The sequence below is a fragment of the Giraffa tippelskirchi genome, chromosome 13 (genome assembly GCF_054371585.1).
Source record: "Giraffa tippelskirchi isolate mGirTip1 chromosome 13, T2T-mGirTip1v1.2.pri, whole genome shotgun sequence".
NCBI lineage: Eukaryota > Metazoa > Chordata > Mammalia > Artiodactyla > Giraffidae > Giraffa > Giraffa tippelskirchi.
Window position 1 is genome coordinate 62251080 of NC_137287.1, and position 26899 is coordinate 62277978.

Here is a 26899-nt window from a genome sequence, read left to right on the forward strand (position 1 = left end):
AAATATGAGGAAATGCTTCAAGTTAAAATGTTGTGTTCTGCAGTCTCAAATAGTATATGAAATACGCTACACTGTTTATTAAAAAAGGTGGGCAGAGGGAAGACTAGTGCTTGAATGGGTAGGAAACAGCTCTGAGAAGATACTAAACAGCCACAACATTGCTTTCCCAGGGGAGGAGTACCAGCTGATTAGGAGAAAGGTGTGGGGGACTTGTCTGCATATGCTTCTTTAATTCTGTGTTTTGAACCATGTATTACCATTGTATTAAAAATATTTTTTAAACTGTTTGTAAATTTCATAATAAATTTCTTTCTCCTCTCAGACATGGCAAATATGTATGTCTTACTCCGTGCTGTGTCCACTGGTTTACCTCATATGATTCAGGAGCTGCAAAATCATATCCATGATGAGGGCCTTAGAGCAACCAGTAATCTTACTCAGGAAAATGTGAGTGACATAAGGAACGGGAAGATTTTTCTCTTAATCAGACTATCATGGAGTTTTTCTTTTGACTTTACTGTTTATTAAAATGTTCAAACCTAGAATTTGTTGGACATATTTTAGAATTATCAGTGATTAGGAAATCAGTGAGTAAGACTTCTTACACACTACTGTGTTCATTTAGAAATTCTTTGTTAATTTCTCACAGAAAATTATGTTTGCTATCTCAAAACAGTTGTGTTTCTATATAACTAGCATCTATGTTTAGTTAACTGTAGTAGTAATGGTATTAATCACTGATCATATAGACAACTTACAATTTGGTTTCCTTTTACATGCCCTGGGTATGATAGCCCAGGAAGCAAATTTGGATTAAAACTATCTTTCCTGAATATATGCTTACTACCCAAAATACTCAACAGTGACCCTCATGTCCCCAATTCCTGTCTTTCTGAAGAGTTCCCTGCCATTTAAATGACAGTTTACAACAAGGTGTCTTTCCTATCAACGTATGCTCCTGTTATCAAATTTTGTTGCACCACCTTCCTTGGTTTTACTAGTAATGGATGACAACTAAGGTAGACATGACATCATATGTCACTTGTCTTCCCTAAGTAGAACTGTTTGCTCCCCTGTGAGGAGTGATCTGTGTATAGACCTTATTTAAAAAAAAGAAGAGATGTCATTCAGTCGTGTCTGACTCTTTGCGACCTCGTGGACTATACAGTCCATGGAATTCTCCAGGCCAGAATACTGAAGGGGTAGCCTTTCCCTTCTCCAGGGTATCTTCCCGACCCAGGGGTCAAACCCAGGTCTCCAGCATTGCAGGTGGATTTTTTACCAGCTGAGCCACAAGGGGAGTCCAAGAATACTGGAGTGGGTAGCCTATCCCTTCTCCAGCAGATCTTCCCGACCCAGGAATCGAACCTGGGTCTCCTGCACTGCAGAGGGATTCTTTACCAACTGAGCTATCAGGGAAGCCCTATAGACCTTACTGATCAGGAGCATTTATGAATGCTCTTCTCCTTAGCTGTAATAATTTTGGCAGATAATTCTTAGATGTCATGTCCTGTCACAGTAATGCATAAACTTTTCTGTTTTTGTTAAACTGTTGGTTTATATTGTTTAGATCTAATAGCCTGTATTATTTGTTAGTTTTCTTAGTTTATGTTAGTTTTACAGGTTCAGGGTGTGGAATGACATTGGTCATAGAGGCATAGAGTTTAGTGTCATGGCCTGGGAGATCCAAGTACAAGACAATGTGTTCATGGAAACTCAGAAAATTTTAGCTGACTTAGAAGTCTTATGTCTAACTTCATAGTTACCTCCATTAATAGTGAAAACTCACTTTTGCACTACTAGGTATTTCTTCCCTGTGAGATGTGGGGAACTGTACTGCCCAACTCTTGAGAGTCTCAGTTTTCACAGATAATATCTTTTTAACCTCTCCCCTCTCTCAGCCTTTAGTGGCTTTGAAGGCCGTTTTTGTTTACATAATCCCCTATGAAATTGATAGGCCTGGTAGTTCTGAGATTGTATCTTGTTACCCTTATGATACAGAATCCCAGCATCAGAGAGAAGTGGGTTTTCCATGGGTTCTTCTGGAAGAGGAACCACAGTCCTCCATTTCTGGTGTTGAATGACAGCTAATTTCAACATCGAAGTTTTAGATTTTGACTGTCTTAGCTAAAAACATTTTTTGAGGATGTGTGTTGTGTGTAACATTGTTCGCTGGGGGAAAACTTTACCCTTAAGCAGTCTTTACTAAGCCTAATTGTTATATCCCTGAACTTCTTAAAATGTGGTTTTGTATTTCTTACTTTTAGATGCCAACACTATTTGTGGAGTCAGTTTTAGAAGTACATGGTAAATTTGTTCAACTTATCAACACTGTTTTGAATGGTGATCAGCACTTTATGAGTGCATTGGATAAGGTAACTTTTCAATACATGTATCTCTATCTATATATAATTCTCCTAATTTAATCATTATTCTTTAAGTAGTTTCAGAAATAGGGCTACTAATTATGAGATTTCTAATCTGTACATGAAGATTAACCTTAACCAATCAACTCATAGTGGAAGTCAGAAGTATATAACTTATAACTTTTAGATAAAGAACTGAATTATTAAAATTAAATGCTTGAATTATATGGGAATTGAATTTCCCATGATTTTGCTGTAAAAGGAGACTTGTTAATACACTAGTACATTCTGAAAATTACATGTATAATTTTAGTAGTATTTAGTGCTCTTCTTTCCTTTGAATATAATACTTAGGCTATTATTGAATAATACTTGAAAGAAAAATAAATATATTTTACAAACTTGAATTTAAATTTGCTTACATGTTTTGTAAGATTTTTTAAAATATAGTTTTATTTTGTCTGTGTTCACATATTAGAAATGAAGTATGAAGAGCATCTTTCAGTAGGAACAGGATATATATAATCATTATATAATTGCCATTAGGCATACAAGGATAGGAGTTTACTCTGTATTATATATGAAAAGATTATTAACAAACTACCACCAAAATGCCATGATTTGTGTGGGGTAGTAATTTCTGGATGTACCAATTATAGCATATATTAAGCCCACTGTATTTTTACCCTGTTCAGTTCAGTTCAGTCACTCAGTTGTGGCCGACTCTTTGTGACCCCATGAACTGCAGCACGCCAGGCCTCCCTGTCCATCACCAACTCCTGGAGCCCACCCAAACTCATGTCCATTGAGTCGGTGATGCCATCCAACCATCTCATCCTCTGTCATCCCCTTCTCCTCCTGCCCTCAATCTTTCCCAGCATCAGGGTCCTTTCAAATGAGTCAGCTCTTCGCATCAGGTGGCCGAAGTATTGGAGTTTCAGCTTCAACATCAGTCCTTCCAATGAATACCCAGGGCTGATCTCCCTTAGGATGGACTGGTTGGATCTCCTTGCAGTCCAAGGGACTCTTAAGAGTCTTCTCCAACACCACAGTTCAAAAGCATCAATTCTTTGGCTCTCAGCTTTCTTCATAGTCCAGCTCTCGCATCCATACATGACTACTGGAAAAACCATAACTTTGACTAGACGGACCTTTGTTGACGAAGTAATGTCTCTGCTTTTTAATATGCTGTCTAGGTTGGTCATCACTTTCCTTCCAAGGAGTAAGTGTCTTTTAATTTCATGGCTGCAATCACCATCTGCAGTGATTTTGGAGCCCAAAAAAGTAAAGTCAGCCACTGTTTCCACTGTTTCCCCATCTATTTCCCATGAAGTGATGGGACTGGATGCCATGATCTTCGTTTTCTGAACGTTGAGCTTTAAGCCAACTTTTTCATGCTCCTCTTTCACTTTCATCAAGAAGCTCTTAAGTTCTTCTTCACTTTCTGCCATAAGGGTGGTATCATCTGCATATCTGAGGTTATTGATATTTCTCCCGGCAATCTTGATTCCAGCTTGTGCTTCATCCAGCCCAGTGCTTCTCATGATGAACTCTGCATATAAGTTAAATAAGCAGGGTGACTATATACAGCCTTGACATACTCCTTTTACCATTTGGAACCAGTCTGTTCCATGTCTAGTTCTAACAGTTGCTTCCTGACCTGCATACAGATTTCTCAAGAGGCAGGTCAGGTTCTCTGGTATTCCCATGTCTTTCAGAATTTTCCAGTTTATTGTGATCCACACAGTCAAAGGCTTTGGCATAGTCAATAAAGCAGAAATAGATGTTTTTCTGGAACTCTCTTGCTTTTTCGATGATCCAGCGGATGTGGCAATTTGATCTCTGGTTCCTCTGCCTTTTCTAAAACCAGCTTGGACATCTGGAAGTTCACGGTTCATGTACTGTTGAAACCTGGCTTGGAGAATTTTGAGCATCAGTTTACTAGCATACGAGATGAATGCAATTGTGCGGTAGTTTGAGCATTCTTTGGCATTGCCTTTCTTTGGGATTGGAATGAAAACTGACCTTTTCCAGTCCTGTGGCTACTGCTGAGTTTTCCAAATTTGCTGACATATTGAGTGCGGCACTTTCACAGCATCGTCTTTTAGGACTTGAAATAGTTCAGCTGGAATTCCATCACCTCCACTATCTTTGTTCGTAGTGATGCTTCCTACAGAGATGGTAATGGCACCCCACTCCAGTACTCTTGCCTGGGAAACCCCATGGACGGAGAAGCCTGGTAGGCTGCAGCCCATGGGGTCACGAAGAGTCAGACACGACTGAGCGACTTCACTTTCACTTTTCACTTTCACGCACTGGAGAAGGAAATGGCAACCCACTCCAATATTCTTGCCTGGAGAATCCCAGAGACGAAGGAGCCTGGTGGGCTGCCGTCTATGGGGTCGCACAGAGTCGGACACGACTGAAGCGACTTAGCAGCAGCAGCAGCAACAGCAGATGCTTCCTAAGGCCCACTTGACTTACATTTCAGGATGTCTGGCTCTAGGTGAGTGATCATACCATCGTGATTATCTGGGTCGTGAAGATCTTTTTTGTATAGTTCTTCTGTGTATTCTTGCCACCTCTTCTTAATATCTTCTGCTTCTGTTAGGTCCATACCATTTCTGTCCTTTATTGAACCCATCTTTGCATGAAATGTTCCCTTGGTATCTTTGATTTTCTTGAAGAGATCTCTAGTCTTTCCCATTCTATTGTTTTCCTCTATTTCTTTGCAGTGAACGCTGAGGAAGGCTTTCTTATCTCCTTGCTGTTCTTTGGAACTCTGCATTCAAATGGGTATATCTTTCCTTTTCTCCTTTGCCTTGAGCTTCTCTTCTTTTCACAGCTATTTGTAAGGCCTCCTCAGCCAGCCATTTTGCTTTTTTGCATTTCTTTTTCTTGGGGATGGTCTTGATTCCTGTCTCCTGTACAGTGTCACGTACCTCCGTCCATAGTTCATCAGGCACTCTTGTCTATCAGATCTAGTCCCTTAAATCTATTTCTCACTTCCACTGTATAATCATAAGGGATTTGATTTAGATCATACCTGAATGGTCTAGTGGTTTTCCCCCAGTTTCTTCAGTCTAAGTCTGAATTTGGCAATAAGAAGTTCATGATCTGAGCCACAGTCAGCTCCCGGTCTTGTTTTTGCTGACTGTATAGAGCTTCTCCATCTTTGGTTGCAAAGAATATAATCAATCTGATGGACATCTGGTGATATCCATAAGTAGAGTCTTCTCTTGTGTTGTTGGAAGAGGGTGTTTGCTATGACCAGTGCATTCTCTTGGCAAAACTCTATTAGCCTTTGCCCTGCTTCATTCTGTACTCCAAGGCCAAATTTGCCTGTTACTCCAGGTGTTTCCTGACTTCCTACTTTTGCATTCCAGTCCCCTATAATGAAAAGGACATCTTTTTTGGGTGTTAGTTCTAAAAGGTCTTTTACCCTGTTGCTGGTGACTAATTCCTGTTCTGTCTTCTATTTAGGCCCTTACATCAGTTGTAAATTACAGAGAACCCAAGTCTGTTTGCAAAGCACCTGAATTGGTAAGTTTGATGGTTGCATAAATGTAATCTTATGAAAAATTGGCATTAGAGGATGCAAGCTGAGATGAATGTCAGATTTGTTTTTTTGTAACGTGTTTTTGGAAAAATCGATGAAATTAATTATTAAAAATAAAAACTGATCAACATTGTATTTAATTTGACATTTGTATAAGGGATTCAGTAGGTCATCTCTGTAGACTTTTCTTAAAAAATAATTGAAGGAGAAAATATTCCATCCTACAAAGTTTGAGTTGAAAAGGATGACTGCTTTAAAATAATTTGCATCACATTTCATAGAGGTTTAATTTTATCTGAACTCTAAAGGGGGAATTTGATGACCAATGAAAATCTGTAAAGGAAACTTGCTTATAAGGTTATAATAAGATTTTTAGTAAGTATTTTTTAATGTCAGAAATGATAGTGCTGCTCAAAACTCACCTAGGTGTTGCATCAAAACCTAGTTACTTATATCAGTGCTCCAGTGGATCTTTCAGTGTTGATTAGATTTTACTTGTTTATAGTTTTTTTAAAAAAAATTTACCCAGTGACATGTATTTTAAGTTTTAGTGCATAATTTCAAAACATAAGCTTGAGTATGACAAAAACCCATGATCTTATTTTGCGTTGTTACCATGGTGCATCCTTTGAGAAGGACCCTTAGTAAGAGTTACTGTCAATTTCTATTTGAGCTCGCTAAATACTGTGACAACTTGCTGAAGAAATCAGCAAAGGGAATGACAGAGAATGAAGTAGAGGACAAGCTCACGAGCTTTATCACTGTCTTCAAATATATCGACGATAAAGATGTTTTTCAAAAGGTAATTTTTGAGTCTGAAAGTTTTATGTGTCAGCTTTGATTAATCTTTGAACTTTAAATCAGAAAGGAAATAATCTTTTAATCTTTTTTAATGTAGTTCTACGCAAGAATGTTGGCGAAGCGTTTAATTCATGGATTATCTATGTCTATGGATTCTGAAGAAGCCATGATCAATAAATTAAAGGTACTGTAGGACTTTCATATGTCTTAGAAGTTATTTCACTAGCACACAGAGATGGTCATTTTCACAATATGAGTAATAACAAGAAATAATTCATCAGCAGTTGACTGGTTAAACGTAAAGTGTAGTTTCATGTTAGCACGTGCAAATGCTGTATTAAAGGACAGAATCGCTCTATATGTTGATATAGAATCACCTACAAGATAAGATTTGTACAAGTTTTAAGTACAAGTTTTGTGGAGGGCATTTGAATTTCAGTTCACTTTTACGTGATTTTAGCTTACAGACTGATGAGATAAGCAGTTGCTGATTCAATATCAATAACGTCAGATATGCAGATGACACCACCCTTATGGCAGAAAGCGGAGAAGAACTAAAGAGCCTCTTGATGAAAGTGAGAGAGGAGAGTGAAAAAGTTGGCTTAAAGCTCAACATTCAGAAAACTAAGATCATGGCATCTGGTCCCATCACTTCATGGGAAATAGATGGGGAAACAGTGCAAACAGTGTCAGACTTTATTTTTGGGGGCTCCAAAATCACTGCTGATGGTGATTGCAGCCATGAAATTAAAAGATGCTTACTCCTTGGAAGGAAGGTTATGACCAACCTAGACAGCATATTGAAAAGCAGAGACATTACTCTGCCAACAAAGGTCCGTCTAGTTAAGGCTATGGTTTTTCCAGTAGTCATGTATGGATGTGAGAGTTGGATGGTGAAGAAAGCTGAGCACCGAAGAATCGATGCTTTTGAACTGTGGTGTTGGAGAAGACTCTTGAGAGTCCCTTGGACTGCAAGGAGGTCCAACCAGTCCATCCTAAAGGAGATCACTTCTGGGTGTTCATTGGAAGGACTGATGTTGAAGCTGAAACTTCAATACTTTGGCCACCTCATGGGAAGAGTTGACTCATTGGAAAAGAACCTAATGCTGGGAAGGATTGGGGGCAGGAGGAGAAGGGGACGAGAGAGGGTGAGATGGCTGGATGGCATCACTGACTCGATGGACATGGGTTTGGGTGGACTCTGGGAGTTGGTGATGGACAGAGAGGCCTGGCGTGCTGCAATTCATGGGGTTGCAAAGAGTCGGACATGACTGAGCGACTGAACTGAACTGAACTGATTCATATTTATCCTGAGTTATTCAATAGTGATAGTCTTCCTGTATAGCAGACATTGAATATGCGGTCCTTTTCAAAGATACCAAAAATAACTTTTAATTTTTAAAGATAATGTTAACAAAGCTTTTTATATCCCAAGATTAGAGATGCAGATTTTTTGGCCTGATGATTACAGAGTTTGGAATAATTTCAAAGAAATAGATTTCTTCATTATTCAGTTGATAGTATTAAAAATCTTCCTCAATGTCCTCCTTATAACATTAACTACTGGCTCAAATATTCCCAGTTATCTTTTATGTGTATTCGATACTGTCTGTAAACCTTATAAGGTATCCTACAGTAATGAAGCAGTGTTTAGTATTGAAATGACATGCAGATTTATAGAAAAGTTCTTGTTTTAAATGGAAATTTGTTATTTCATGAATACTTGTTTTCATTCACTTATTTAATCTGTGTTAAAAAAAAGAAGAAAGGAATTTTTGAAATATTTTGAATAACTGCTTTGCATGATGAATAATCCAGGCCTTCGGTGTGAGTGTACAGGCCAGATGTTTGACCAGAGACATAGCAGTAGCACAACATTTTTAATAATCAGTATGGTTTATTAGTTTTGTTTTTAAATCTTTAAAACTTTCTTCTACAGCAAGCCTGTGGTTATGAATTTACCAGCAAGCTACATCGGATGTATACAGATATGAGTGTCAGTGCAGATCTCAACAATAAGTTCAACAATTTTATCAAAAATCAGGACACAGTAATAGATTTGGGAATTAGTTTTCAAATATATGTTCTACAGGTATGTGTTTTATTGTGGGCATTTACTAATCATTTGTGATACAGAGGACTGATTAATAGATGGATGCCTGATTACCTTTCTTTCAGTCAGAGGGTTATAGCTTCTGAAGGTAACACATTACATTGATTTGAAATGAACTGTGCCCTGATAGTCATGCTGATGGGTTTTATCAGCATTTGGAGGAAGGAGAAAAAGTTGTTTTAGTTGTTTGTGATGGTGGTGTTAGTTGGTAAGTCGTGACCAGCTCTTAAGAGCCCATGGACTGAATACTGGAGTGAGCTGGCATGTCCTTCTCCAGGGGATCTTTCCAACCCAGGGATCAAACTCGAGTCTCCTGCATTGCAGGCAGATTCTTTACTGCTGAGCCACCAGGGATTCCCATTGTAGTTGCTTGCATCATTTTGTAAACATTCACTTTCAAGTGAGAAATGTATCTATTTAACAATTTTATTCTTCTCCTTTTAGGCTGGTGCATGGCCTCTTACTCAGGCTCCTTCATCTACATTTGCAATTCCCCAGGAATTGGAAAAAAGTGTACAGATGGTAAGTGGACAGAAGATATATTGGAAGACCTTAGGAATTTTAATAATTGTCTTCATGTTATGTCATTTTAAATATTTCTTCAAAGTCATAAGGGCTCATGTGATATAAAAACATATTCACAAGTTATGATTATTCTGCCTTGTAGGAAGACTATAAATGATAATACTTTCTAATTAACGCTAAACTAAAACACTTAGTGGTGTCAGTTCGTTGTCAGAACTTGTCTCTTACTCTTGTAAATCGATTGTCTGTCATAAGTAATTCTAAATTACAAAAATTTTGATATTAGAAGAAAGTTTTAGAATCCAGGACTTAAAGCAGTCATCTTCTAATTTTTCACTTGAATGTGGAGCCATTTTTATAATTCATTTATCCTTTATAATAGTTATTTTTGTTTCTGGGCTATAATTTGGGTAAATATATAGGGAATGGGAAATATTCTAGAAAAAAAATGAAGATGGAAAATACAAGTAAACATGGTCTTAAAATGTGACTGAATAGAAACCTTAGAATTCTAACGTAAAGCGTTTTCAGAGACTGTAGAGACTCTGTTGTCAGCAGCTGTTGAGCTATAATTCATGTACCATATGGCTTAGTCATATGGTTGTGTAGTCATTTTATCAGGCTGCTGTAACAAAATACCACAGCCTGGGCAGCTTATAAACAACAGAGATTGATTTCTCATGGTTTTGGAGGCTTGAAGTTCGAGGCCAGGATGACAGCATGGTGAGGCGAAGGCCCTCTAAGGGGACAGACTGTGTCCTCACGTGGTAGCGGGAGCTGGGGAGCTCTGTGGGGCTTAATGCCTTAGATGAGGTGATCTAAGCACCTCCCAAAGGCCCCACCTTCTAAAACCATCACATTGGGCATCAGGATTTCAACATACGAATTTGGGGAGACACAAACATTCAGGCCACAGCACTACACAATTCATTTAACGTGTACACTTTCAGTGGTTTTCAGTATAGTCACAGTATGTTTGTCAGCACCATTAATTTTAGAACATTTTAATTGTTTAATTACCCTGAAAGAAACCCCCTACCCATTAGTAGTCACTCTTCACCTTCACCAACTCCCTACCCCCTCCCCAGCCCTAGGCAATCTGCTTTCTTTCTCTATAGATTTACCCATTCTGGACATCTGGTGTAGTGCTATGTCATACGTGGTCTTTTGTGACTGCCTTCATTCACTTTGCAGAATGTCACAGCTCATCCATGTTTTAGCCTATGCTCAATACTGCCAAATAATGTTCCATTGTATGGAGTCACCGCATTTTATTGACTCATCCAACATCAGTTGATGGATGTTTGAGCTGTTTTGATCTTTTGGGTGTATAAGTCATGCTACTCTGAACATTCATGTACAAGTTTTTGAATGGATGGACATGTTTCCATTTCTCTTCCAACTGACCCTTTTTGATTCTCTAACTCACTAAACAAGGCTTCTTATTTCTTGATTGGATGGAAGTTTAGGTAGCATTTTCTTTTTTTCTAGCAAAATCTTCATTATCCTTTTCATTAACTTTTTATTTTATGTTGGAGTATAGCCGACTAACCAGAGCTTCCCTGGTAGCTCAGCTGGTAAGGAATCTGCCTGCAATGGAGGAGACCCTGGTTCAATTCGTAGGTTGGGAAGATCCACTGGAGAAGGGATTGGCTACTCACTCCAGTATTCTTGGACTTCCCTTGTGACTCAGCTGGTAAAGAATCTGCCTGCAATGCAGTAGACCTGCATTCGATTCCTGGAGAAGAGAAAGGCTACCCACTCCAGTATTCTGGCCTGGAGAATCCATGGACTATATATAGTCCATGGGGTCACAAAGAGTTGGACATGACCAGGCAACTTTCAGTTTCACTGCCAACTAACAATCTTGTGATAATTTCACCTTCACAGCTGATTAACAATCTTGTGATAGTTTCAGGTAAACGGTGAAGGTGACTCAGTCATTCATATATATGTATCCAAAAGGCTTTCATAATCTTTTAGTAGTCTTTTATTTGGGCAATAACTTGAGATTGTGAACCAGTGAGGTATGCATATGTTATTTAAAATGAAAATGGAGAGAGTTGCATGGAAACATACACACTACCATATGTAAAACAGGTAGCCAGTGGGAATTTGCTGTATGACTTAGGGAGCTCAGACTGGTGCCCTGGAGGAGTGCGATGGGGTGAGAGGTGGGGAGGGGGGTTCCAGAGGGAGGGGACATATTTATACTTACGGCTGATTCATGTTGATGTATGGCAGAAACCAACCCAGTATTGTAAAGCAATTATCCTTCAGTTAAAAATAAAGAAATAAAATAAATTGAAAATGTTACTTCATTACACTGTTTCTTAGAGAAGTTCAAAACGTGCCATTTGAATCTTTGAATTATGTATATTTTTGTTTCTTTAAAAGTAAGGATATAAATCAAATAACAGTGTAAGCTTTGGAATCATAAATCCTGGTTTTACATGTTAATTCTGCCATTTACTGTGCTCTGTGACTCAGGGCAAATAACTTTCTAATTTTCTGTTAAGTAATGATACTAATACTCAGAGTGCTGATATGAAGATAAAGTGAGATGTGTAAAGTAAGTACTCAGTAAACAGTAGCTGATAGTAGAAGTAGTAGTTGATACTAATACTGACAGTAGTGGTAACAGCAGGCGAGCATAATATAAACAGTCAGGTGTATTTTAAGATACCATGCATAAGGTAGACTTAGAAGACTGACCGACCACTCACCTTTGACAGTCTTAAAACTTGTTTCTTCTTAAGAGCCTACTTTGCCAATTGAGATTAAAGAAGTTGGGAGCAGAAGTAGTAATAGTTTCCTTGTAACTTTGTCATTCTTTTCTTTCTCCTTGAAATAATTATTTTCCAGTACTTATTGGAGTTCTGGAATAAACCCCTTAAACTTCGCTTATTAACATATGACCACCCCCAGGTTCCAGTATCTTTATTTACAAACAAAAAGTGAGTTTCTTTCTGACTGTAAAATCTTGATTTCAAGAATATTGTTTTCTCCATTTGAACTTTCTCTCAGTACCAGTAGAGGGAGTTTGTCCTTTGTTTTTTCCTAGTAAGTCCAATTTCAGTATCATTTTCTCACTGTAGATTATGTACTAGCTCTTTAAAAAGAGCTCTCTACTTTTTGGACTGATGGTCCCACATTCAGTCAGAGGGAGGAATTTTTTTAATCTCAAAGTTATGTTAATAGAATGTTTAATTTTCCACAATAGTATCAACAAAAGATACAAAGTGAAGACTCATGCTTTGCTTGTATTAGTGTTTGACTGTATGTAGAAGTTAAATCATGGTTGTCACTTTTGGAGTAACTGTTGACGCTAGTCAACCTGTCCCTTCAACAAAGGTATATGTTATAGAGACTAGAGATGAAGATATGATTTTATGATTTATATTTTCATATTGAAATGTGTGCGGTAATGTTTTTTGCTTAGTGCTTTATAGGCTTCCCTGGTAGCTCAGCTGGTAAAGAATCCACCTACAATTCAGGAGACCCCGGTTTGATTCCTGGGTCGGGAAGATCTGCTGGAGAAGGGCGTGGCTACCCACTCCAGTATTCTTGGGCTTCCCTCCTGGCTCAGATGGTAAAAAATCTGCCTGCAATGTGGCAGACCTGGGTTCTATCCCTGGGTTGGGAAGATCCCCGGGAGAAGGGAGCAGCTACCCACCCCAGTATTCTGGCCTAGAGAACTCTGTGGATAGAGGAGCCGGCAGGCTACAGTCCATGGGGTCACAAGGAGTCTGACATGACTGAGCAACTTTCACTTGTATTTATAAAGTTCAAATTGATATCATTCAAAACAATAATTTCTGAATTTATACAAAAAGTCAGATTTGCAGGACTGTGGTTTGGCAGTGAAAACCACAGACTGAGTTGTAAGTGAAAAGGGCTGGTCTGATACTTGCATAATCTTTATCAGGAGCTTTAATGTGTTTTGTGTTTTCTCATCTATAAAATGAGTAAATATACTCTGTGGGCTCTAATGTCTTTTTCTAACATGAATTTTCTTTTTGATTTTTTAGTGTAGTGATAGCCAAGTAAGTTAGGTTGTCATAGCTGAAAATAATTTGATTCCTTTTTTCTTTTTTACAGTTTGAATTATTTTACAGCCAACATTTCAGTGGAAGGAAACTTACATGGTTACACTATCTCTGTACAGGTAAAATGCATTTAATTATATCTAATTTAATGAAATTTACCTGATAATGATTATTTTAAAATTTTGGATAGAGATTTCTTAGAGCCTAATTATAGTTGTCTTTTTTTTTTCCTTTCTAATTATAGTTTTTAACCTTTTCTTCTTCATCTATCTTTCTGGTTACCCTTAAAGCAACGATAAAGAAGTTCACATGCAGCACTTTTAATAGTGTGCTGCTGATCAAGAATTTCTGAATTTTATAATGGTTTCCTACATTTCTGTAACAAGCCACTTTTTATAGATATTTGGAATTTTATTTAGAATAAAATAAATATTAAATTAAGTAAATAAAAATATCTGACTTGATGAGTCAGATATTCTTCAAAAAACCTGTTCTTTCTAGATATGCCAGATATCCTCAGAAAGTCCATTAATTATTACAGCATCACAAGGAGACCTAACCATTTGATTTTTATTTGTGGTACTGTAGTGAACTGCTGTAGAAAATGCTTTTTCCAAAATGTCCCAATTAACTTCCAGTACTTCCCAATTTTAGAAAAGTTTAATCAAAATCTAATCATTTCCTTAGCTTCTTGTTGGAAAGTAGGATTAATATTTTGGGTGGTGAGAGCTTGTATGCAGTTGCTCTGAGCTGCCTGAAGATGTGAGCCAAAGCAAACTACTCAGAATTTTCTCTACTTTCGCTAAAGCTATGCTTTGAAAAGTACATTGAATCATCTTTCAGTTTGTATAAGAAAGAAAGGATATCCATGTATGTTAATGTCTCTTAGAAATGATACAGGAAAATCTGATTAGTTGCCATACCTTTGTCAGGAAATTCACTCAAGAGAAATTTCTGGTGGCTCAGTGGTAAAGAATCCACCTGCCAATGCAGGATATGCAGATTGATCCCTGGGTTGGAAAGAGAAACATAAGTACCATTTATTTGATTACTTTATATTGGAAATATGATATCTCATTATGTTAATAATGCTAATTAGTACATAGTAATACATATTTATACAAGTGTATCTTTAATGAACAAGTTGAGCATTTTTTCAGTTGTTTGTGAAATAAAGAGATGTTTGCTGATATTCTTAGTATGTGGTCACTTAGTAGTTGGCCTTTAGTTTTATACCTGTTGTGAATTTTTATATTCTCATTTAGTAAATTAGTTTTAAGGAACAATACATTGCTGGACCAGTGTTTTAATGTACTTGAATTAAAGTTACTTTTACTTTCCCTAAATAGCTATCTTGGGGAGTTTAAACTCTCTTTGCAGTTATTTCAGCAGTAATCAAGTCTGTCTCTTCAAGTAGTTTTAATGAGGGACTTAACTTTTTGGTGTTTAGAAACTAGTTGTATTAAGATATTGATGAGAATATCTCTTTGGGGGTCCTGATCACCCGTGGCTGCAGCATCCACTGGTGATCATGGCTTGAATCAGGTATCTTGCTCCTGGTTGCAGATCGGTGACACTGTCATGCACTCAGCAGTTTAGCAGCTGACATTGTTCTATAATGAAAAACTTTCCGCTAGAGACTAGGTTGCTGATAGGTAATGAGGGAGAAACTCAGATGAAAGTGTTTTGAGAGTTCTGCCTACTCTTTATTTCTGGCAGCTGCTAATACCACTTGAATTATGCAATTTTTCAAGTATGTATGTATCAGAATGTTTTATTCTAGTTTGGAGTCTCTTAGAGTTTGTCAGCCTGTTCTAAAGGTTAAATGATCTCTTTGTCATTCTCCTTTCGTGTTTAGCCAGCAGTAATTAAGCGAATCATCCAGATTTCGGTTTTCTTCCCTGCCCCACATGCTCCTCACCCTTTCCCCAGTCTTTTCAGCTCTGAGCGGAGTAATAAGAGAATGGTGCTGAAAAAAGTGAGAAGAGGTCCATGTACCTCTGATACCAGTAATGTATTGGAAAATAGCAAAAAAATTAATAAGTTTTCATTTTTTCTCTAAGGGTTGCAGAGTGGAGTTGATATCAGTGAATGATACTTTCAGCCCTTAATTGCGTTGTCTCCTGATGCCCTCTGGGTTCTTGTGGCAGAGACTCACTCTGTTTCCAGACCCTGGGCAGTACGTTGCAACATCTGTGACAGCTGGGTGATGGTCCTAGCTTAATCATCTAGATACTTGAGGCATTATTTTATACTTTGTTTCTGCGATATGATCAAGCAGTCATTGCACAAATGGTCTAATGCCATTTATGTGGTTTATTTTTTTGCCTCTCACCACATTTCCTAAACTTTAATGTTGAGATGAAGCTCTTAAAATGCTCTTTATACTAATTGTTAGTGCTGCTGCTGCTGCTGCTAAGTCGCTTCAGTCGTGTCCGACTCTGTGCGACCCCATAGACGGCAGCCCACCAGGCTCCGCTGTCCCTGGGATTCTCCAGGCAAGAATACTGGAGTGGGTTGCCATTTCCTTCTCCAGTGCATGAAAGGGAAAAGTGAAAGTGAAGTCGCTCAGTCGTGTCCGACTCCCAGCGACCCCATGGACTGTAGCCTACCAGGCTCCTCCATCCATGGGATTCTTCAGGCAAGAGTACTGGAGTGGGGTGCCATTGCCTTCTCCAGTTATTAGTAGGACAATCCTAATGGTAATATTCTTAAACTTTATGTGAATTGGGTATTTCCATTAAGTATTAAAACCTCCTTTTGTGGAAATTTAGAGATTAGAATTTTTTTTTTCTCTAGGCGTTCAATAATTTTGAAAAACATTTCTGAGTGTTAGTTTTTTTTAAAAAAAAAGTTGAGGCAAAGTGCAAGTTAGAATAAGCGTATCTATCTGGTGATAGTAAGTTGGAGAATTGACTTATCTCCTTTAAATTCTTTAATTATATAATGAATGAAATATATATTATTAAATAATAAAAGAAGCACAAAATCTTGACCAGAGTTGCTGTTTATCACTAACAGAGCCTTTGGGGTAAGTTCATGTAGAACCTGAAAAACCAGGTCTCATACTGATTTACTTTATAATTCAGTAAAAGTCAAATAATGTAGGATGTGTATGTGCGTGTAAGAGAAAGAGAAATGCAATCACTAAACCACAACTTTGTGCTTTAGGAAGCGATTCTTTGACTTGTAGTAACTGTTTCTTATGTTACAAGTGCATATCTGTTTGACAACAGTGTTGGCTACAAGCTCTTCAGTGAGCTCACCCACCACCCCCTGTGCCCCCAGATGGGTAGAACTGTAGTTGACTGAAGCCTGATGTGTTTTTATAGCTCTCAGGGTAGTGTAGGGTCTAGAACATTTTTATTTCCATCAACTATTCCAACAAACTTGTTCAATTGTGTCTGACTCTTTGTGACTGCGTGGACTGTAATCCATGGAATTCTCCAGGCCAGGATACTGGAGTGGGTAGCCTTTTCCTTCTCCAGGGGATCTTCCCAACCCAGGGATCGAACCCAGGTCTCCCACATTGCAGGTGAATTCTTTACCAGCTGAGCCACAAGGGAAGCCCTATGGCAGAAAGCAAAGAAGAACTAAAGAGCCTCTTGTTGAAAGTGAAAGAAGAGAGTGAAAAAGTTGGCTTAAAACTCAACGTTGAGAAAACTAAGATCATGGCATCTGGTCCCATCACTTCATGGCAAATAGATGGGGAAACAATGGAAACAGTAAAAGACTTTATTTTTTGGGCTCCAGAATCACTGCAGATGGTGACTGCATCCATGAAATTAAAAGACGCTTGCTCCTTAGAAGAAAAGCTATGACCAACCTAGATAGCATATTAAAAAGCAGAGACATTACTTTACCAACAAAAGTCTGTCTAGTCAAAGCTGCGGTTTTTCCAGTAGTCACGTATGGATGTGAGAGTTGGACTATAAAAAAAGCTGAGGGCTGAAGAATTGATGCTTTTGAACTGTGGTATTGGAGAAGACTCTTGAGAGTCTCTTGGACTGCAAGGAGATCCAACCAGTCTATCCTAAAGGAAATCCATCCTGAATATTCATTGGAAGGACTGATGCTGAAGCTGAAACTCCAATACTTTGGCCACCTGATGTGAAGAACTGACTCATTTGAAAAGATCCTGATGCTGGGAACGATTGAAGGCGGGAGGAGAAGGGGACGACAGAGGATGAGATGGTTGGAGAGCATCACTGACTCAATGGACATGAATTTGAGTAAGCTCCCGGAGTTGGTGATTGACAGAGAGGCCTGGCGTGCTGCAGTCAATGGGGTCACAAAGAGTCAGACACGACTGAGCAACTGAACTGAACTGATTTCAACAAAATAATGAATCTGCCTGTTTGTCTCGCCTCACATTTGTGTTTGTTTCTAGAAGATTACTGGGGAGAAAAACTTAATTTATGAGATAAAATAACATTGTTATAGTTTAGCAGAAATTACGCTTTAGCCAGAGCTGCAATAGAGGTGTCCTCCTATAGGCACGAACCTTCCCTGGGGTAGACCAGATAGACACCCAGGAGGCAGTTGCTGGTAGCAGGCTGTCATGTTCTCTTTTTGTCTGTTTCTCTTCCACCTCCACTTCTTACTGTTTTTTCTGCCCAGGTCTTAGCTTTCCTATTAACTGTTTGATAGCTTAACTGTGATTATACTAGATACCCCAAACTAATACCCCTCCATTCAATTCTCCCTCCTCCCCCACCCCCTCAGCAAACAAATGCTACCTTGCTAGCAGGAATAACTTTGCAATAATTAAGTTCTTGGTTCACTCTTTCAAGAGAAAATATTGGAAATAAACAACTATTTATCAGGTAATTTTGGAACGCTTCTTTGAGTGATCAGCTTATTGTCACAATTTTGTTTTAATTATAGGTGAAGTTAAAATGAACTATTTGGGCAAACCATACGTAGCTATGGTTACAACATACCAAATGGCAGTTCTTCTTGCCTTCAACAACAGTGAAACCGTCAGCTATAAAGAGCTTCAGGACAGCACTCAGATGAATGAAAAGGAACTGACGAAAACAATCAAATCATTACTCGATGTGAAAATGATTAACCATGATTCAGAAAAGGTATGGGGTAATACTTTAAGAAATTTAAGTATTATAAACATTAAAGCTTCATGGGACATTTGGAGTTTCAAACGTAAAGTTATAATCGTTAAGTTATAATCGTTAATGCCCTTTGTACTTTGCAGCACTTGAAAGCTGCGTTACTTCAGGCTCTTTCAGTGTCTCAGAGAAGGCTCTGTCAGTTGGTACTCATGTGCCCTTTGTAGATCAGTTTTATTTGTTTATCTTGTGACGGTTTACTGAAAAATTATTTAAGAGTTGACATCAGAAGGACTCTGATTAATTGAGGTTTTAAAACTGTAGTCTGTCATAAATTTTTCTGGGCTCTTCTTGGTTAGTTAATATTTAATTACATGGTTCTGTGATAGGAAATGACAGCTTACTGATGTCTATTCTGTGCATATTTGCACTGTGTTAACTCCCACCATCTCAGATGCTGTCACTCTCACATTTAATTTAGAGTTCTAAACTCTAGGATTCAACTCAACCCCATATAGTTTTAGTATCTGTCACGGGACTAGCAAACTGATAGTACATTTCTTTTTTTCTTTATAACTTTTTTCCCCTAATAACATGTTTTTGTTTTTATAGTATAGATATTTGAATAGTTAAAAAAGCAACAGATGTGGTTTCAATCTCCTGTTTCTGATTATTGTGCCTGTAAGAAAAACTTCTTGCAGATGATGTTGCGTTTTTATTTTAGTTCATGGCCTACAGTACCAGTTCATCTTGCTAAAGATGACTTTTGTAGCCTCTGAATGGCATGCATGCTGTAATTCAAATCAAGCTTTTCTTAATTTTGAGAAATGATTGATTTTTCTGACTTCAGAAACTTAGCAGAATACTGAATCCTTAATATTAAAGTTTTAATTAATTATGAGTAAAAGCTTTTAAGCTTAAAATTTAAGTTTAAATTATTAAGCTAAATAAAAATGCTTAAAAAGGTAAGTATTTTTCTAAAGCATGTTATATATTTTTGCTGCTCAGTAATGTACAAAATAAACATTGATAGGTTGTGTGCACATCAAATGTAAAATACAAAGCTGTCATTTCTTTAATAGACTTTTTGTGGTTATTACTGAGATAGTTCCATCTGCCAAGTGCTCCATGGTCCTGCTGGTGGAGAAATTCCAGTGTATGACAAAAGTGGCTTTCTTAAGCTCAGTAGAGCTTAAGAGCTAAAGATTGGCTTAACAACTTCCACTTGAGAAAAGACCACTGGCTTCTGGCAGAGTGGATAAAATGTGCATTAGAGGGTAATGTCAGAATTGCACTGGGTGGTAGGAAGTGAGCTTGCGTGCCATTGAAACCAGCCGGCTTCTGTTGTTAGGTTGTTTTTAATTGGTATTTTGTTATTGTAGCATTCAAAAAAATTTTGGTTATTCGATTTTTCAAAATGTAATGGAAAAATTATGAGCCTTGGTATTTAATAAAAATTAAAATATTAAAATTACGCTAAATAGTTGGGCCAGAAAAAGTTTTCTGAATCTAAACTGATTAAAATTCTATCAAGTGTAAAGTTAGGAAAGAATTGTTTTCTCCTTCATGGTTTGACAGAAGACAATTATTTTCTCTTAAATAATATTTATAATATAAGAGATTATGAGAGTTCAGTGTTTTTTGCTTGGTCGTTATTTAACTTCATGGCGTGTTATTTGCAGCAATTGTTATTTGATGATTTTATTTTTATAAGTGTAAATGAATTATTTTTAATTATAGGAAGACATCGATGCAGAATCTTCATTTTCATTAAATATGAACTTTAGCAGTAAAAGAACAAAATTTAAAATTACTACATCAATGCAGAAAGACACACCACAGGTAAGTGCTTTCTGATGTCATTTCTTTTGGAAATATTTAAGCATCAGACTTTATAAGCAGTAACATTGAGACCAATGGAGAATTTTGCACATCAAAATTATGATACATCTTTTCTGGTTTATTCTTTGCATTGACTGGCCTCACAAACAGTATTTTGGATTTTAAAAACAGTAGTATAATCTTAGGAAAAAGGTGTCGTAGTTTAGTCATATTTGCCTTTTTGTTTTTTTTCTCCCAGTTTTATTGAGATATAATTACCATACATCACAGTATAAGTTTAAGCTGTACAGCATAATGATTTCATTTACATATATAATGAGATGATTATCACAGTCAGTTTAGAGAATATTGATCACCTCATATAGAGACAAAATTAAAGAAGGAGGAAAAAAACTTCCTTGTGATGAAGACTCAGGATTTACTCTCTTAACCGCTCTCATATATAATACACAGCAGCATTGATTATATTTATCATGTTGTACATTACATCTCTAATACTCATTTTATAATTGGGAGTCTGTACCTTCTAACTGCCTTCGTACAGTTTTCCTCCCCTCCCTCACCAACCCCTGCCTCTGGTAACACCAAATGTGGTCTCTTTTTCTATGAGTGTGTTTGTCTTTGAAGTATAATTGATTCTATGTTAGTTCCTGTTACACAACATAGTGATTTATTTCTGTACATTTCAAAATGATCACCATGAGAAGCCTAGTTACAATATATCACCATACAAAGATACCACATAAATTTCCCCACACTGCACATTTCATACCCAACACTCATTTATTTTGCTGCTGGAAGTTTATACCTCTTCATCTCCCTCACTGATTTTTCTCTTTCCCCTATCCCCCTTCCAACCACCTGTTTATTTGTATCTATAACTCTATTTTGCTATGTTTGTTTTTTTTTTTTTTTTAGATTAGATTTTACATATACATTAACCCATGGAGACATATCTTTCTCTGTCTGAGTCATTTCACTCAGCATAATACTCTCTGGTTCTGTCTGTGTTGTCACAAATGGCAAGATTTTATTTATTCTTTTTTTATCACTGAGTAATATACCATTGTGTGTGTGTGTACACCACATCAAAGAAAAACTGTTGAAAATGCTTCTCAGACTTCTCTGTGCAAATGGACTGCATGGAGATCATGTTAAAACTCAAACTGTGATGAGCTCGTATAGGTCTGGAGTAGAGTCCGACCTGGGATGAGCCAGTGTGCACCGTGAACATCTGCTGTTGATGTGGTGGTTATTCTCAGGCTGCCTCTTCGTATGGCTGGGGATTTCCTTACTGCTTCCCATGTGCCATCCTGACCTTGGGCTTGAGGCAGGTTGTGAAGGTATCAGATATGTCAGGCTCCTCTGGGAACTTAACTTCCCCCCCCAAGGTCAAATGTTAATCAGTTGCTATTCAGTTTGACCCCTAAAATGGTCAAGATCTCATACCCCTGTAGGCTAATGGTGATAACGTGTATTTTATCTGTTAAGCTGCTGTGAGATCCCTATTAATGTGGCATTGCCTGCTTCTGTGCCTTCCCACCACTGTCTTCCCTTGAGCTCCATGGAGAGAGGCCCTTCTGGCCCAGCCTTCCTGGCTTCTCTGCTTGAGTCAAATGGAGCCCTTCCCAGCTCTTGCCCTTGAAGCCTGATCCAGTATCCACTTGGAGCCAGTTGTTAAAGTCTGCAAGCTTTGTGGTATAAGTCTTGACTCACTCATAGGTCCGTGGTCTTGAGACTTATTACTCTGTGTCACTTAAGTTCTACTTTCTTGACTATTTACACTGAATACAATGTAAAATAGTGTTCATTTTTTTAAAAATAGCCTTCCCACTTTAACTTGAGAAATTATATATAACTCATCATAATGGTTATGTTATATTGGGCAGGTAATTGTATAGTTTGATTCTCAGTATTGATTGGAGATTTATTTAAACTCACAAATAAAATGAGTTAAAAACAAGTGCAGTGACTTTTTATGGGCTTCATAAAACAGGAAATGGAGCAGACGAGAAGTGCTGTAGACGAAGACCGGAAAATGTACCTCCAGGCTGCTATAGTTCGTATCATGAAAGCGAGAAAAGTACTGCGGCATAACGCCCTTATTCAAGAGGTAAAAGGGGAAAGTCCTGAAGACTTCTTGGGGAGAGGGTATTAGGATTAGGCATGTTTCTTTGTGACTATGATACAGAAACCTGTGACTCCTGTATAGCATAAAGAAATGCTTTTTGTTACTGAAAGAGAACAGTGCTCATAAATCCAGTATTAAATTCACATTTAGATGTAGAGGTCTGAGCCTCATGTCCAGTTATTGAAGGAGGTCGACCGTATCCAACACTCACTCATTCCTGGAATACACGCGTGTCTCCCGTTTGGTGGAGCACTGATCGCCGTGGGGTGCACACCGGCTCAGGACATGGCTTCTGCCCTTTGGGAGTTCAGTGTCATAAGGAAGAAATGCATTACTGAAGTGATGTGTGAGTAACTGTAAAATTACACTGATGTGCAACAAAGAAAAGGCATATGGTACAATGAGAGTGTACACAGGTCTTGACTCAGGGGGTGTTAGGGAAAGCTTTCTTGAGCAGGTGTTCCTTCAGCTAAGAGCCAGAAGTTGCAGAGGGATTCAATGGAAGCTCGAGGGCGTGTATGAATAGTTAGATTAATTAGTTTGTGATTTGATTTAGTATGTTACTAGGTTTGGCTGTATCTGTGCCCTTCACCATTTAAATTCCTTCACAGCCTCAACATTAAGACTTTTCCCATAGTTTGCATGAAAAGGTATTTTTGTGCGTTGCATCAGAGTTGAACTAAGTGCTCCTGGCGAGAAGAGCATTTTTACCATGTGCCTCTCTCCCACAGGTGATTAGCCAGTCAAGAGCTCGGTTTAACCCTAGTATCAGCATGATTAAGAAGTGTATTGAAGTCCTGATAGACAAACAGTACATCGAACGCAGCCAGGCGTCCGCAGATGAGTACAGCTACGTCGCGTGACGCCACGCTTCTCCAGTGTGGGTATGAGAAGGTCATCGCCATCAGCATCCGGTGTGTTCCTGTGGGAGAAAGCAGGCCTGTGCCTCCATAATTTGGTCATTTGGCAGCCCCTGTTTCTCTGCTGTTTACAACATCACCAGTGCCACGTCATGAGCGTCAGAGAAAATGCCTAGAGATATTTCAAGCTCATGTCATTATGACATTTCTTAAAACTTTATTAAAAAAGGATGAGTGAAGTATTGCTGAAATGTGGAAATCTGGCTGGGTACCATGCTTTTTCTCCCCTTCACGTTTGCAGTTGATGTGTGGGTTTTTTTTGTTTTTTTTTTTTTTTAATGTATCTTAAAGGACATAAGATTAAAAAAAAAACCCTAAATATTGTAATATGACAGATAACCTAATAATTGTATCTACATTAAAATGACAAACATGATATTGCTGCTTGTCAAATAAAAAAATAAAGAAATAGAATGCCTTTTTTATGTGGATGGAGTATCACAATATAATGCTCAGAAATGTCTGTGAGTCCTTATGCTCCTGGTTAAATCCTACATGAAAAAGTCTCGGTTATTGTTTCTGAATGCCTTCAACATAAAGGATGCGTTCAGGATAAATGATGTTTTCTTTTTATGGATTAGAACTACATTGGATGTGAGCCTTGTGCGGAGTGAGGGTGTAATTCTGTCTCGAGTTTCTGGTGGTGTCCTGCTGCAGCGCAGAACCAAGAGCGAGGGGACTGTGGTGACCTCACATCTGGCTTAGAAAGAGCCATCATTCCCGGGTTGTGTTACTTCTGTCTCCACAGCACATCAGTTCTAATGAGGTCTGACGCCCCTCTGCTCCTTCCCTTTCCCCCTTCCTCGGGGTCGTAGGTCATCCTGCAGTACCATTGTCTTCCCGTGCCCTTGCCTGCTTGTTACTCTCCCACCTCCTACCATTTTAACACTAGATTCACTCCTGTATCACAGATACTCTTAGCAATGCATAACTGAAATACTTTTTTTTCTTTCCTCTATATAGTGCATTACACCAGGTGCCGCTTTTATTGACATGAAAGTTCATTATTTTGTTTATGTATATCGACAGCAGTATTAGAATACTCTGGTTTATTTCCATATTTATTATCTACCCTTCCTCCACCACTACACACACATTTTTTTAAAAAGCTGAGATATTTTAAAGCATATCCTTCGTGGATCATTTCACTTGCAATACTTCAGTCACAGAAAAGGCCTGTAGAAAAACAGCCACAGTTACTTAACTACACTTAACAAAAAAACAATAATTACTTAATATCATCTCATATATGGCTTGTAGTCCAGTTTCTCTTATTGTTGCCAAAGTGGTTTTTTCAGTTGGTTTGTTTGATGGTACTTTTTCTAACTCATGTCTCTTAAGTGTTTAAAAAAGAATCTGTTGAGCTTTTAATGACTTCTCTACTGTATTTCTCATTTTCCCTTTTATCCCCTAGAGAGGAAATAATGACAAATCATACAATATTGTACATCCACTGTCAAAAAACAAACCTTTGTTTTGATAACTTGTTGATAAAGTTTTCTAAATTGATTCCTTTTTTCTTAAATACTTATAAATGTTAAGTCTTACCCTGCTATCTAATTGTCAAGAAAATATATTGATAAATGGAGAAAATGCTTGTGCCGAGGTCGACAGAAATGACTGACAGGAGTTTTTGTCCCATCTTTTTCCGTTTCACTTGAAAGGAGACATATTGAAGGCACGGTTGTCATCTGTGAGGAAGGAACCAGGTGCCCTAACAAAGGCCTCTTCCGAGAGGATGGATGTCATGCACCTTCTGTTGAGCAGCAAGGAGCTGGGGAAGAGCTGAGGCTGTGGGGTCGGGTGGGTCAGGCAGGCGACATCATGGCACCAACCAAACCTTGGCACACGGCCCTGTGCTTGGTGCCTGGTGCCATGGGCAGGAAGGGTCAGAACGACAGAAGGGCAAAACAAGGGAGGACAGGAAAGGCTGTCAGTGCTTCGCCTCAGAAAAAAAGAATGTGACCAAAACTCTGAGAAGTTAAAAAGTCGTGCATACTGGGGTGGTTAACGTGAGTCAGAGATCTGTCTTAGGGCCATACAACGTATAGCTCTTGTCAGCACTGTGTCTTTTCCTTTCGAACCCAGATATTTCCATTGCTACTGTAGGTGCAGATTTATTCTAGAGTTTGGTCCAATATTGTATGACAGTCGCTCTAATATGAATAGTAGAATAGACATTCTGGACTTTGTGTTTTACCTTATAACTTATGGTCTTAATAGGATTTTATAACCTGTATATGCTACAGTGCTGTAACATTTCCGTTAATTTTTTTTTTTGACCTTTATTGAATGCAGACTGTGACTGCTGCTTCTACATGTTATTTGTTTGCAATCTTCAGATAGCCCTGAAAAATAAGCAGCATTCCTCTCTTTTCATAGATTAGGAAATTAGAGTGCTTTCCAGGAGTCATTGCCAGAAACTGCATAACCTAAAGTTAAAACCAAGGCAAAACTGTGGGCCTAATACAGTGTATCCTATGAATTAGGTAGAAAGAACTTCATTTTATACGCGAAGAATGATCATTTTTCCTAACTTTTCATAATAAAAGTTTGTGTCCAGTTAATTTGAGAGTAATAAACACTTGCTATTTTAGTTTCTTGAGATACTTATTTAAGCTGTAAATATACATGGTTAAGTGAGTTGGCTCAAAACCTCCTTCATCTACAGGTGGACAGAGTCCTGAACAAAAGCACTTTTAACAGTCAGGCAGAGGGACGGGATTCTCTGAGACAGGCCATTATGTATGATCATAATAACAAAAGCAACGGAAAACAAGTCAAAGAAACTGTTCCAACATGAAGTCCGATTTGGCTCTTCACAGCAAAAAAAGGATATGAGCTTTTAAAACAGTAGTTGTAAGGGCAGCTGTATGTGGGCCATAGCTAACTGGGTGGGAATGAATATGGAAAAGCTCTCTGGTTGAGGACTGGCGTGTTCATGGGGCATATCTAAGGCTGAATCAATTAAATCCTCATGTGAGACAGAAGCCGCATTGGTTGGAATTCATTAAAGGTGGGCTTCACTGGTGGGCAGAGATGATGTTCACATTCGGTGACTGCTGTCTGGGAAAAGGTAAGGTTTACCTCCCTGGCCTCCCTCTGGGGGTCAGGCAACCCCCCTTCCTTTGTTGCCTAACAGCCATGCCCTGGGGCCAGGTCTTGTGTGGGTACCATGGCTCTGATCATCATCAGCCAAGGTATGATCTGTGCCCCAGTGGGGCATTTAGACTTGTGTTGGTCAGATTTGAACAGAGCATTCCAAGTGAAAGTGCTGATGAAGGGAACTCCTGGGCTCTTGTGGGAGGTCGGGTAGGAGAAGTTAAAGGCAGAAAATGAAGGTGGGAGAGCGCCAAGTAGGCAGCAGCGGCCAGAACACCTGCTGAGCTTGAGCGGCTGGTGTTCACACAGTTTACTTGGGCGAGTTACATTTGTATCAGAAAAAAACGGATGACGATGTTGTTTAAAGCATAGGTGGTGGGTGCGTGAATATTTCCTTTGCTGATGCTGTATAGTGTACATAT

At 38.3% G+C, this 26899-nt stretch overlaps 1 protein-coding gene across 50 annotated transcripts in view; it reads left to right on the plus strand.

The window, feature by feature from the left end:
- CUL2 (cullin 2) overlaps positions 1-23784 on the plus strand; it is a 73111-nt gene extending 49327 nt beyond the window's left edge. For all 50 annotated transcript variants that reach the window (XM_081554345.1, XM_081554339.1, XM_081554321.1 and 47 more), the window contains 12 exons: positions 323-447; positions 2268-2375; positions 5850-5909; positions 6599-6727; positions 6824-6910; positions 8666-8818; positions 9284-9361; positions 13466-13532; positions 18301-18503; positions 20223-20324; positions 22321-22437; positions 23187-23784. In XM_081554345.1, the coding sequence (XP_081410471.1) occupies positions 323-447; positions 2268-2375; positions 5850-5909; positions 6599-6727; positions 6824-6910; positions 8666-8818; positions 9284-9361; positions 13466-13532; positions 18301-18503; positions 20223-20324; positions 22321-22437; positions 23187-23318 (1361 nt within the window). In that variant the 3' untranslated portion in view covers positions 23319-23784. The remainder of the gene's footprint in view (positions 1-322; positions 448-2267; positions 2376-5849; positions 5910-6598; positions 6728-6823; positions 6911-8665; positions 8819-9283; positions 9362-13465; positions 13533-18300; positions 18504-20222; positions 20325-22320; positions 22438-23186) is intronic.
- The last annotated feature ends 3115 nt before the right edge of the window (positions 23785-26899 follow it).